At 44.8% G+C, this 12,465-nt stretch overlaps 1 protein-coding gene across 5 annotated transcripts in view; it reads right to left on the bottom strand.

Moving 5' to 3' along the window:
* LOC143128131 (disks large homolog 4) overlaps window positions 1-12,465 on the bottom strand; it is a 74,567-nt gene that overhangs the window by 24,538 nt on the left and 37,564 nt on the right. Inside the window, exon 4 of one of the 5 annotated variants that reach the window (XM_076289798.1) lies at window positions 198-225. The exons of 3 other annotated variants lie outside the window; for them this stretch is intronic. In XM_076289798.1, the coding sequence (XP_076145913.1) occupies window positions 198-225 (28 nt within the window). Of the gene's footprint in view, window positions 1-197; window positions 226-5,437; window positions 5,531-12,465 lie in introns of those variants that run through there. One more of the 5 variants, XM_076289800.1, reaches the window with a different exon arrangement.

The following is a 12,465-nucleotide window of genomic DNA, read 5'->3' as shown; positions in this document are numbered from 1 at the left end:
TGGTAGACAGTCAAATATCTACCAGCTTCCCCCATGCTAAGCTGATTATGATAAAAGCTTATTCTAATTGAATACGTGCTAATTTAAATGTCAGACACAGACACACACATGCACACACAAACACACACACACACACACATATACACACACAGAGAGTCCAAGGACGGGTGCAGCGAATTGGTCGTAACTGTGCATACTATTGCCAAGGCGCTCACATGCAGCAGTCTGTCGACTTTCAGTTGGGGGTCATTACTTAAAAAAGCCAAGCATGGAAAGAGAGAGAGAGAGAGAGAAAGACGACAGATAGATAGATAGATAGATAGATAGTAGGGATTGTGCACGGATAGTCGAATAGTCGACATACACAAATATGAATATCCCTATTCGGTTATTCTATAACGCACAGAATCATGGTGTAAGCTGTGCTACCACAGCAGCATAGCATCGCATAGCATAGCATAGCATAGCAGTTGCCATGGTAGAATTTCTGCTACCACATCACTGTTAATGTTGTAATCACAATAAACAGTTGATGGGAGACACTTTTGTGTTTTCCTTGTTCTGTTTTATGCAACGAATTTGTTAGCTAGCTACGCTATATGTAAATCTATACTATGAGATAGCTTATGGCAGGTTACACTACTCCACCCGTCTTGACCTGACTATGTCCTCTGTTGCTGTTCTGTGCTAAAGGACCCAAAATATTCTCTTAACCAGCGATGAGCGTAAGCTCAGCAGCAGTAAGTGTACACAAGTGTTCACAATAAACGAATAACACTGTTGGTTGTTCGAATATTTTACATTTGTATGCACACTGCTAATAGATAGATAGAAAGGGAAATGTTAAAAAGAAACCTGAAAAAGAAAGAAAGAAAGAAAGAAAGAATACCTCAGTACCAAATGGCCCAAAACATCCAGGCAAACATGAACGCCAGAACATTGTTAGCTTGCCCTTATAACAGACCTACTGTCCAATCAACGCTGCACAAGTTACTTTCAGAGGAGAGCAAACAAAGAAGAATGCTTCGTAGTCTCCCTGCAAACGATCTGCATTTGAAATGTCATTTGATCAAATGCAGGCGACTGCACAGCTCTGACATTTGTGCAGTTTCTCTTCTGGCAGTCGTGCTCAGGCTCACCATCTCCAACTCTGCCATAATGAGATGAGAGGATATTTCCCTGCAGGGCTAGAACTCCTAAAGGAAATTTACACAGACTTGTGATTATTCCGGAGATGCAATCATGCATATTCTTCAATCCCAGCTTGGTCGTAAAGCTTTCTTATGGTTCTCCAAGGGTCTAGAGTGTGTGTATGTGTCTGTGTGTGTGAGAGAAAGAGAGAAAGAGAGAGAGAAAGAGAGAGATATAGGAGATGACAGAGAGAGTACTCCTCACAGCACTCCAAACCACAATCTTATCACTGGGGCTGGCACACGCTTACAACCTAATATCCACTTCAGTCGGCTCACAGTTCTAGAAGGTTCCTGAGCGTATCTCACTGCAGTGCTGGCTTATTCGTTCCTGTCATCTTCATTGAGCCGGAGTAGATGGAAGCTTTAGTCTAAATGTTGAAGCTCTGTCTGTGCATCAGATGTTGGCTACCAACAACGCAAAAGAATGTGAAACAAGACTTCTGTTATGATTGCCTGTTAATGTGTTATGTCATCTTAAATCACAATACAAATGAATAAGTAGAGATAAATGGAATTCATTCAACCATAGCATAGCTAGCTACGCTATATGTAACTCTATACTATGAGAGGTGTCCATATGATAGCGTATGTAGGTGATCCTACTCCACAGTCCACACATCTGGACCTGACTATGTCCCTGTTACCTGCACTCTTCTGTGCTAAAGGGCCCAAAATATTCTCTTAACCAGAGATGAATTTATGCTCAGCAGCAGTAAGTGTACACAACAGTGTGTGTGTGTGTGTGTGTGTGTGTGTGTGTGTGTGTGTGTGTGTGTGTGTGTGTGTGTGTGTGACTCTGAGTCTGATCCGTCATCGTGTTGTGGTCCTGCAGGGGATTGTGTCTGCTCTGGTAGCGCTGGGCTGCTGGACAGAGGTCACAGTGAGACACTACTCCGCATTTACCTGAGCGGGGCCAAGGGCTTTAGTTATGGCCCAGGGGAACGCATTGGCAAGTAAGTGAGGTGGGCAAAAGCAGCTGATGAGTGTGTGTGTGTGTGTTTGCGTGTGTGTGTGTGTGTGTGTGTGTGCGTGCGTGCGTGCGTGCGTGCGTGCGTGCCTGCGTGTGTGCGTGTGCGTGTGTGTGTGCGTGTGTGCGTATGTGCGCACTGAACCATAAGGTATGCGGACAATCTAACATTTGCCAGCAAAAGCTTGAAGCCAAAGGAAATAAACCTACTGAAAATATTATCCTGCGTGTGTCTGTGTGTGTGTGTGCGCACACACATGTAATGGTGTGTGTGAGTGTGAGTGTGAGTGTGTGTGTGTGTGTGTGTGTGTGTGTGTGTGTGTGAGTTGGTAGGTATGTGTAATCATGACTGGGGTCAGACGGTCGGTCAGGTACATGAATAAGACAAGTGCTCATTAGGAATGTGCAAAAGGACAGAGCACCAGAGGACTTGCTCTCTCTTTCTATCTCTCTCTCTTTCTCTCATCCTTTGCTTATGCTGAAGGCTGGAAGCAGTGAGTTTCACAGCCACTGGGGAGCAAAATCCTGCTGACCACACCACTTCAGACAGAGAGCGAGGGAGAGAGAGAGAGAGAGAGAGAGAGTAGGAGATGGTGAGAGTAAAGTTAAGTGAGGGAAGAGAGTAATGGAGGGAGGAAGGGGAAAGAGAGAGAGAGAGAGGGAAGAGAGAGAGTGAGAGAGAGAAAGAGAGCGTGGGCCTGAGAGGGGGATTAATGCATAGAGGCAGTCTGAAGACCTGTAGGGGCCAGGCTCCACTATGTTTATACTTAGAGGTATAAATATTGTATGAAAGCCTCTCTCCCTTTTTCCCTCCCTCTCTTTTTCTCTCTCTCCTTCTCCCAAACACATTCCCCCAGTCTGACAGGAGAGCAAAACACAGTCGAGTTGGAACAACAAGGCCTTAAGGAAGAAAGGAGGGATGAGAAGAGAAATAGAGGGAGGAGAAGAGAAATAGAGGGATGAGAAGAGAAATAGAGGGAGGAGAAAGACTGTACAAGAGGGAGGAAGGGAGGGCAGGAAGAGAGAGAATGGCAGAGCAAGATGGGGAATTGGGAGGTTACAGAAACAGAATGAAAGAGAGAATAAAAGAGAGGAGGATGAACAGAAGGAAGAGGGGGGCAATTGAGGGGGGAGAGGGCAGAGAAAGAGGGCACAGGGATTCTGGGATGCTGGCTGTGAACATGTTCTGGTGCCCACCATGCCAACATCAGATCTGTGGTGCTGGGCCAACACATGCCTCACAAGACCTAAGTGCTTAACATAAAAAGGAGGAGAACAAAAAGATAGATAGATAGATAGATAGATAGATAGATAGATAGATAGATAGATAGATAGATAGAAAAGCCAAAGAAAGAGAGGAGGTTCATTCCTCATGTGTAGAAGTTCAGGCCTTAGGCGGTTCATCAGAGTGACATATGTTATCACCACACACACACACACACACACACACACACAGAAAGAGTGAGAGAGAGATGGAGAGTGTGAGAACTGTGATTAAAAGTCTTCATTTCCAGTTGAAGCTTGAAAAGCCTCTTACTCATGCCCATAAAATGAATACGCCAGAATACACCACAACCCCTCCCCCACACAACACACAGACACAGACACACACACACACACACACACAGGAATAATACACTTTTCACCATACACACATGACCCAAAAGCCTTGCCTTGTATGCCATCTACAGTAGGCACCATTTTGCCTTCCATTCTTGTAGTACATGGCGTGTACAGCCTAGTATAGACCCAGACATATACTCATCCAGAAACCCTACCCACACGAACACATGCACACACACACATACACTTCCATAAACTTTCTCCTTCATAAATAAAACCATTTTCTACAGACACCCTTCCACACCATTTCGCCTTTCAGAGAACATGATTTATTAAATCGCCCACGTGGTCCGAGCTCTCCAGCACTTAAAGGGATGACACTTTTTGTCCCCAGGGACAAGGCCTGACACCATGCCTTTACAGGGAGACTTTTTCAAGGGAAAGCTGTCTAGGATTACAGCAGGTTTTGAATGGGGCATGTACAGTACATCCGTCCTAATACCAGAAATGCTGTGAACTAGTCAAAGTCCATTTTAACTTGAAAATCCTGACTATGCCATATCTTGGCATAATATAGTACAATTTTACCATTTTACAGTGATTTACTTCATAACAGTGCATGTATAAAATAGTAAGTGAATGTGTCAGTGTCAACATTTATAATCAATTCTGCATATTCAAAAGATTATAACCAATACAATACTATAAATGTCTTAGGACCTCTTAGTCCTTTACACTACTAAATAAGGACCCATTTTCTCTGGACCAAATGTACAACATAAATGAAGAGGTGACTTAATCATGTTCCAGGTATGGCTTTGAGAGCATCTCTACCACTCGGCCCACCCCTATAGGGCCTTGGGTCATCTGCGGTCCTTACGTACAGGACTCATTAATATTATCATGAGAACACAACCATCCTGCTCCCTCTCCGCTGCAGGACACCAATGTCCTGGGCAGACATACCTGGCTGTGGCAGGTAGTGTGTGTGTGTGTGTGTGTGTGTGTGTGTGTGTGTGTGCTTGTTGGGTAGGTGACACACACACACAGGTAGAGGTAGAGAGACTGACACATTTGCAGAGAGCCTGTGTGACGTGAGCTCTCACACTCCTGTGGTTTACGTAAGGTTTTTTGTTGTTGTTTGTTTGTTTGATCCAAACGCCACTAGGATACACACACACGCACATGTGTCTCTCATTACATGATCCGGTTCCCACCGCCGTCAGGGCGAGCAGGCAGAGCTGTGCTGCATCCGCATTACACATCCTGTTTCAGCCTTCTGAACACAGACATGGCAATCTCAGAGAAATGACCATTTAAATGAAGGACGCTATACAAATGTTGGTCTTTCTTGAGGATTTTGTCTAATGCCACTGAAACAGTAGACATATTATGGACTCATATTCAACATTTTAGTTGTCATCAGTACACTGTGTTTAATATAATTCCATGTCACACTCAGGAATGCGGTTCAGGACCATGGACAGGGACATGGGGGCGGAGGAGTTGTTGTAACCACTAACAACTGATCAATGTGCATATCTGTAGTGTCTTACATCTTCTATTGAACAGCTACACACACACACACACACACACACACACATACACACACACACACACACACACATACTCTCTCTCTCTCTCTGTCTCACACACACTCACACATGAAGAGAACAAACAACATTTAAAACGCGCACACACACATTACGCCTACCATCATCATGCGCTGTCGTTGTTTTTTGGCCTTGCGCACGTTGTTGATGAAGCGACGGCCCATCTTCTTCGCATACCACACGGACACGAACATGACGGCGTTTCCCCCGGGAGCACGAGTCTCTCTCGCGGAGTCAGGCTCCGGTTCAGGAACGGACAGCAAAGGCAGTGCGAGGCATGCAGCCTGTTACATAAATGGAGCGCACGGTTTCCCGTTCTAACCAGAGCCGGACGCTTGATCAAAGCACGGTAGGAAAACTGACAAGTGCTTTTGATCGAATTAATGCGTTTGAATAAACAATTAAAAACGAAATTGATGCATTTCTATCGTTTAGATTAGACGATCCAAAGGGATGACAAGTATTAAGCAAAAGCGACCACAAAGAGAAAAGACCGGTTTCCATGAATGAAAGAGTTTCAAATTAAACATTTCTGTACATTTACACAGCCAAACCCACGGCCCCAGTCACGACTCCGGCTCGTGCGACCAGAAAAAGCGAGACAGACGGTCCCGTCAGACTCCAGAGCGCGTGAGAGTCTTGGTCATCCCGAAACCGCTAATTAAATTCCTCCATCCGTGGCAAATATCACAAGAGCTGCTTTTTCCTCGCTCTCGTCACTTTCTGCCTTGACCACGTCACTGGTAGCGCGCTTCTTCGTCTTCGACTGTCCTTTCTCCCGGTGCCCAGAGAGCCGGGCGAGCGTTTCCCTGCGGTTTTAACGGTTTCGCACAGTGCCTTCAAACGGCGAGAATAATAAATAATAAAACGAAAGCCGCTGCCCTCCCCCGCTGCGGGGGACAATCATTCATGTGCGGGAGACGACTCGAGCCTCTGTGACTTATCCTCCGCGTTTATTCCGCTATCTCCTTATCTCTTCGCGCCACGCGCTCTCCACTCACATCGCTCTGTCGCGCGCGCTGACTCGGTAACTGGCAATTCAGTTATGCACATTGTTCTCCCTCTTCCTCGCTCCCTCGCTCTCTCTGACACACATACAAATACACACACACACACACACTTGCCAGTCCAGCACTGGCCCTTCCCCCCTGCACTCTCTCCCTATCCCCTCTCTCTCTCTCTCTCTCTCTCACTCTCTCAAGATAGCCATGTGAGCAGTATTAATGGAGGTAAACTGGTGTGCAAAGGAGGGGGGGGGGCAGAGCAGAGACACGCAGGAGAAGAGAGAAGTGAGGGACAGAAGAAGAAGAAGAAGGAAAAGAAGAGGGAACACAGGGAAAGGACAGAAGAGATGACAAGAGGGAGAAGAAGAGGAGCAGGGAGGGAGGAATAAGAGATGACAAGCAAAAATGACAACAGCAGAGCAAGGAACACAGAATGTGAACATGTTACCAAGACTTGAAAGAAGAGAAAGAATGGGGAGGAAGAGAATACAAGACTGTTGGAAAGATGAGTGGATAGAGAGAAGAGGAAGGAGAAGTGGAAGAAGAGACAGAAGTAGGGAGATGAAAAAGAGGAACAGATAGCAAGAGTGAGGGAAAGAGAAGAAGAAATCAGAGACAAGGAGAGGAGTGGAGAAGAGGAGTAGAACAGGAGGAGACAGGAGCAGGATGAGGAGTAGCAGAGGTGGAGGAGAGGGAAAGGAGAGAAGAAGGGTGATAAAGGAAAAGGAGAAGAAAGTAAAGGAGGATGATGGAGAAAAGGAGAGGGAGGTTGCCCAACGGCATCAGCAGATCGTGAGAGGGGACTGTGGAGGATTATGAGACAGGGGAGGAGACGGCAAGCCAAGGGTCAGAAATAGAGTAACACACACACACACACACACACACACACAGAGACAGAAAGAGAAAGAGAGAGAGATAGAGAAAGAGAGAGAGAGAGAGAGAGATATCACACACAACCTACTGTAACACACACACACACACACACACACACACACACACACACACACACACACACACACACTGATGTTTCCCCATCCTGCAGAGTAAACATATACACATGCTTGCACACACACACATAAATACAGAGTGACAGAGGAATGTCCATGGGCACATATTCACTCCAGAACCTCCGACAGCATGCAGTCAAATGGTACAGAGTGAAGTAGAGACAGAGAGGGAGAGAGAGGGAGAGTGAGAGGGAGAGAGAGGGAAGGGGGGGGGGTAAGGAGAGAGAGTTGGTGGGGAGAAGAATAGCAATTAAAAACTGAAGAGGTTTAAAAAGACAGAAGGTAGTGAGGTTTAAAGGTTTGTGTCCATGTGCTTGTTAGTGTGGTTACACTTCATCTTCATTGATTTCCTATGGCAATGAGACATGTCAGCTAAGTGCTTAAAACACACACACACACACACACACACACACACACACACACACACACACACACACACCATCATTCCCAAACGTATGTAAGACTCTAAGTTATACACTTCTAACAGCACACCCACCCAAACACCCACGCACAATGTCAAACACACACACAACACACACACACTGCAGTAATTGAGGCCGCATGATAAATGTCTCCAAGGGTTCCGTTAACACCGGCTTCACTGACTACTTAATAAACTACAGCATAATTATCCAGAGACAAAACCAGTGGGCCGACCACACACACACACACACACACGCAATATCCTACAACATTTCTCACAACACAAACTCTCAATGTTAGATATAAATGTCCTTTCTCACATTACAATTCCGACAAAGACAAACTCTTACACTGAGGTGAAATAAGAACACACTTTCTCACCAACACTCTCACACACACCCACACACACACTCACAAAATCACACACGTCCATCATTCATCCCTCCATTCTCATTCCCATTTGCTTTCTCTCTCCCTTATATTTTATTCCTCCCCCTCTTTCTCTCATAAACACAGCCAAAACATCGGGTAGTGCTGTTGCTATGGAGACTGACATTCCAGTCGTCACCATGGCAACATTTCTGCCAAAGGAGATTGTGTGTATGTGTGTGTGTGTGCGTTTTTGTGTGAGGGTGACAGAGAGTGTATGTGATTATGTGAGTGTGTGCCCGCGTGTATGTGTGTGTGTGTGTGTGTGTGTGTGTGTGTGTGTGTGTGTGTGTGTGTGTGTGTGTGTGTGTGAGTCTGCGTGGTGTTGATAATGTAATCGTTTCACTCGTTCTCTTGCTTTACGGATCAAGCTCATCTCTCCATCCAAACGCTCCTCTCTGTCTCTCACTGTGTCCTCAGTTTACATAGACAGATGGGGACAGAGACCCACCTACCTGAGGGAGCATCACACACACTTACACACATAGGCACTCTCTCTCTCTCTCTCTCTCACACACACACACACTCACACACAGAGAGAGAGAGAGAGAAAGTCCTCAAACATGCTCCCATTTGTGGACACATGATGTTTGCACCCATTTACATAGTACATGCACAAACAGTTTCTCTACCCAAAAAATGGTTTCATTGAATGATTTCAATGCACTGACTCACATGCAGGAAACAGAATTGGCTCTACAACGCCCCCCCCCCCCCAAACACACACACACACACATATACACACACACTGACACACACACACACACACACATATACACAAACACACAGTGCCTCACAAACACAGGCCCTTCCTTGTTCATGCATCCAGCAGTATGTGCTGCTGCTGCTGACTCACTGAGAGCAGCATCACCCACTCCTGTATTCACCACCATTCAGCCCTGCAGTAGGAGGCCGATGCAGTCCAGAGCTAACCCTCTATTGCCCCCTGCTGCCCGCAGGACACTACTGCACCCACCACTGACTGCACGGGGGCTCTGGAGCTGAAACTTCATTTCAGTACGGCATATTGTGCTGGGAGACCATTGCTCTCCTGACACAAATGTTAAACGTGGAGTGCATTTGTGGTGATGTAGGATGAAGGTGTGTTTGGGTTAGTGTGTTGTGTGTTGTGTGTGTGTGTGTGTTTGGGTTTAGCGGTGAGTGTTTGTCTCTTGAGGTACAACGAGATGTGTGTGCTCTAGTGCCGAGTTGATTTATGGCAGCAATTAGCCAGGTACTCAGAGATGTGTGTGTGTGTGTGAGAGAGAGAGTATGTGAGTGTGTGTGTGTAAGAGTGTGTGGTGTGTTTGTGTGTGTGTGTGTGTGTGTGTGTGTGTGTGTGTGTGTACATCCCCTTGACTCATTGCTATGCTCTTGCATATCCCCAATTCCTCGAGTTCAACTTGTCGTTTATCTTTCTCTCATCCCATCATTATCTCTCTCCCTCCACTCCTCCACCCCCTCTTGTCTCATACACGCTCATTTGAATGTGACCCAATCCAGGTTAGATGTGTGAAGCCCCCCCTATGTTGTGTCATATGAGAAACCACCAATCAAATACATGAAACTCCTTATTGTGTAAAAATACAGTTCGACAAGAATTCACATTTTATTGTGCAACAAATACTAAGGACGACAGAACATTATCAGAATGTGTCAGTGAGTAATATAATCTATTACAATTAAATAGAAGAAAAAAACAGTTATTTATCTATTTAATTTGAGTACAAGCTCTCGCTTTTCCTGTGTATCTCAATGTAGCCATGTTAGAGCAACCTTATGCAACAATTTCCCACTTTTTGCAGCTATATTTTCAATGACCATCTAGTCTGGCTATCATATTCAAGGTGATTTTGATGGAATATGGTCATTTGAAGGTCATGTCTTCATGGTCATTTGAAGGACACACCTTCATGGTCATTTGAAGGACACATCTGTCCTACTAGCTGTACAGGCATTGCACTATGTAGTTCTGTGCTTTAGGTCAGAAAACCCCCTGAAAATGCACAAGCTTCCACAGCACAACACCGCCACCAATGTCACCAAAAAACACTGTGTGCCCTTTAGCTATGTATCCATCCAAGATTTGAGCTAACCTATAGCCTTTCCTCTAACCTTCAACATCTGGCTCCCATTTGATATCACTCATTAGTCCCACCCTCAATCTGCTCCACACACCATGATAATCAACAAGTCCAGATATTCATCAAAGTGTTATCTGAATCGGCTCTGCTCCAGATATTCCAGGACTTTATCTTCTCTAAAAACACACCGAAGCATTAGCTGCTGCCTCTGCAGTATGTGACAAAGACGAAGAACCACAGAATTGTGAGTGATGTAATTGAGTAGTGAAGTAACAATGATGCCACAATGGACATGATGTCACAGCAGAATGGTATCTATGGGGACCAAGGACAGCAAAGCCAAGGAGATTCTAAGCTCTTAAGTTATTTGCTGAAGCACCTGGAATACTGTTCAAACCATCATTGTACAGCTGGGCTGTGACGTCATCTCCATCAGTCCATGAAATGACTTCCTGTATTTCATTCAAGGCAATCCTTGATAAAGTGTAACCACAGGTATGACTGCAGTTGACTTTTTCTCCAGTGGATTTCAAACCAATTAATTCTCACTTATCTAGGATTTCAAAAATATGTCTAACTCATTGGGTACGCTTAGCTATGGACTTAATCATTATGTATTTCATTTCCTAAAGATTTTCAATCATTTATGATTTTCAACAGCACATTCACAGTGTTTCCCACAGAATTGGATTCAATTTGTGGCGGTAGCTGACTTGGACAACGGGGGGGGGGGGGGGGGGGGGGGGCATCGTCTTGGTGTAGTGTATAGGTCTAATTGAGTGCCTGTCACTTTAAACGTTCGTGAGGGAACCCTTGCAATTGTAACACAGTTTAAAGGCTGCTGATGTGTGGATGCAACTCATAACGTTTTCTACATAGTTAAAATAAAGTTTGTACTTCTCCTTGGGACAAGCACTTTTGAATTTTGGAAAACCCTTTTCCACTTACATCGAGATTTTGCAAACATTCAGTGTCAGAGTCAATAAAATGAGCCCTTCAACGAAATTGACAAGCAGCTGTAAGTAGGCTAAGCATGCTAAATTCGACATCCAAACAGTATTCTAACGTTAGATTTGAGATACTGCTTGATTGCATAACTTAACTTAGTTTAGTCTCTTCAATGTAGCCTACTATGTTGTGATAAGATCTTAGCAGAGTTATCTTCAATGCAGCAGTTTTAAACAAATTTGCGCAGCATGGTCACGATGCTAAGCGGATTTAATAGCAATTTAGCCAGAGGTCTTCTATGCAATGCTTCTATGTGGCAACAACAATCCTTCAACAATCGTGAATTTTGTTAAATGCACATGCAGATGAGGGGCAGCGGGCTACGAGAGAGCGGGGCGGGGCAAGGAAAGGCTGCGTGCATAAAAAGCGCAGCTCAATGGCAATGCAAGGATTTGATCTTATATTTAATTTAAATTAAATTAAACATAGAATATTTATGTGTGGCGGCCGATTTTTATTTTGTGGCGCCCCGCCACAGATTAGTCAATGTATGGGAAACACTGCATTCATGCACAGGAATTCACACACACAGCTACTCATCACCATCATTCACTTTCATCTGCGGAAGGACAATTTGACCAGACATTCAGCTGTCTTCTTCTGCATACAGTATATTCATGGTTAAAAGTGAACAAACCCATGATACTGAGGTATTTCACAACCTCTGTGCTTTCTAGGGAACCAGCAAGGCTCCTCCCAAGCATATGTGAAATCACATCCTGTGTTCAGAACATCCACCCACTCACTGTATAGTGAATAACCACCATAAATGTTCACTATAGAGTCCCCCATCGCAAAGATGAGTGGGCCAGGAAACCTGGCTGCATCTCTCTGCCATCACTGCCTGACAAATCTCATTATTTAATAATCTTCTTATGACATCACTAATACATCTGATGACCGATAGATGACATCACATCACTTCAAAAAGCAAAACTCTTGCCCAGGCCACTGGCCAGTCTTTGGAAATATAAGGGCTCACTGAACACTGAAATCTAGGACAAGTGAGGACAGTAAAATAAGCACTTCAGTCTAGTTATTGTCTGCGGAAAAATATACCACATTTGCATGCAAAAGTACATTCATAAGCATGCCTTCAGATCAGATTACATACATGGATGGATAACACTGTAGGGACATAGATACAGAGATTTTCTTACAGGGGGAGATAGCA

Source organism: Alosa pseudoharengus, unplaced genomic scaffold, assembly GCF_046254945.1.
Source record: "Alosa pseudoharengus isolate Yale_2024_CS ecotype anadromous, Long Island Sound unplaced genomic scaffold, YU_APseudo_1.1 YU_APseudo_1.1_scf_17, whole genome shotgun sequence".
Classification (NCBI taxonomy): domain Eukaryota; kingdom Metazoa; phylum Chordata; class Actinopteri; order Clupeiformes; family Clupeidae; genus Alosa; species Alosa pseudoharengus.
This window is presented reverse-complemented; position numbering and strand designations above follow the sequence as displayed.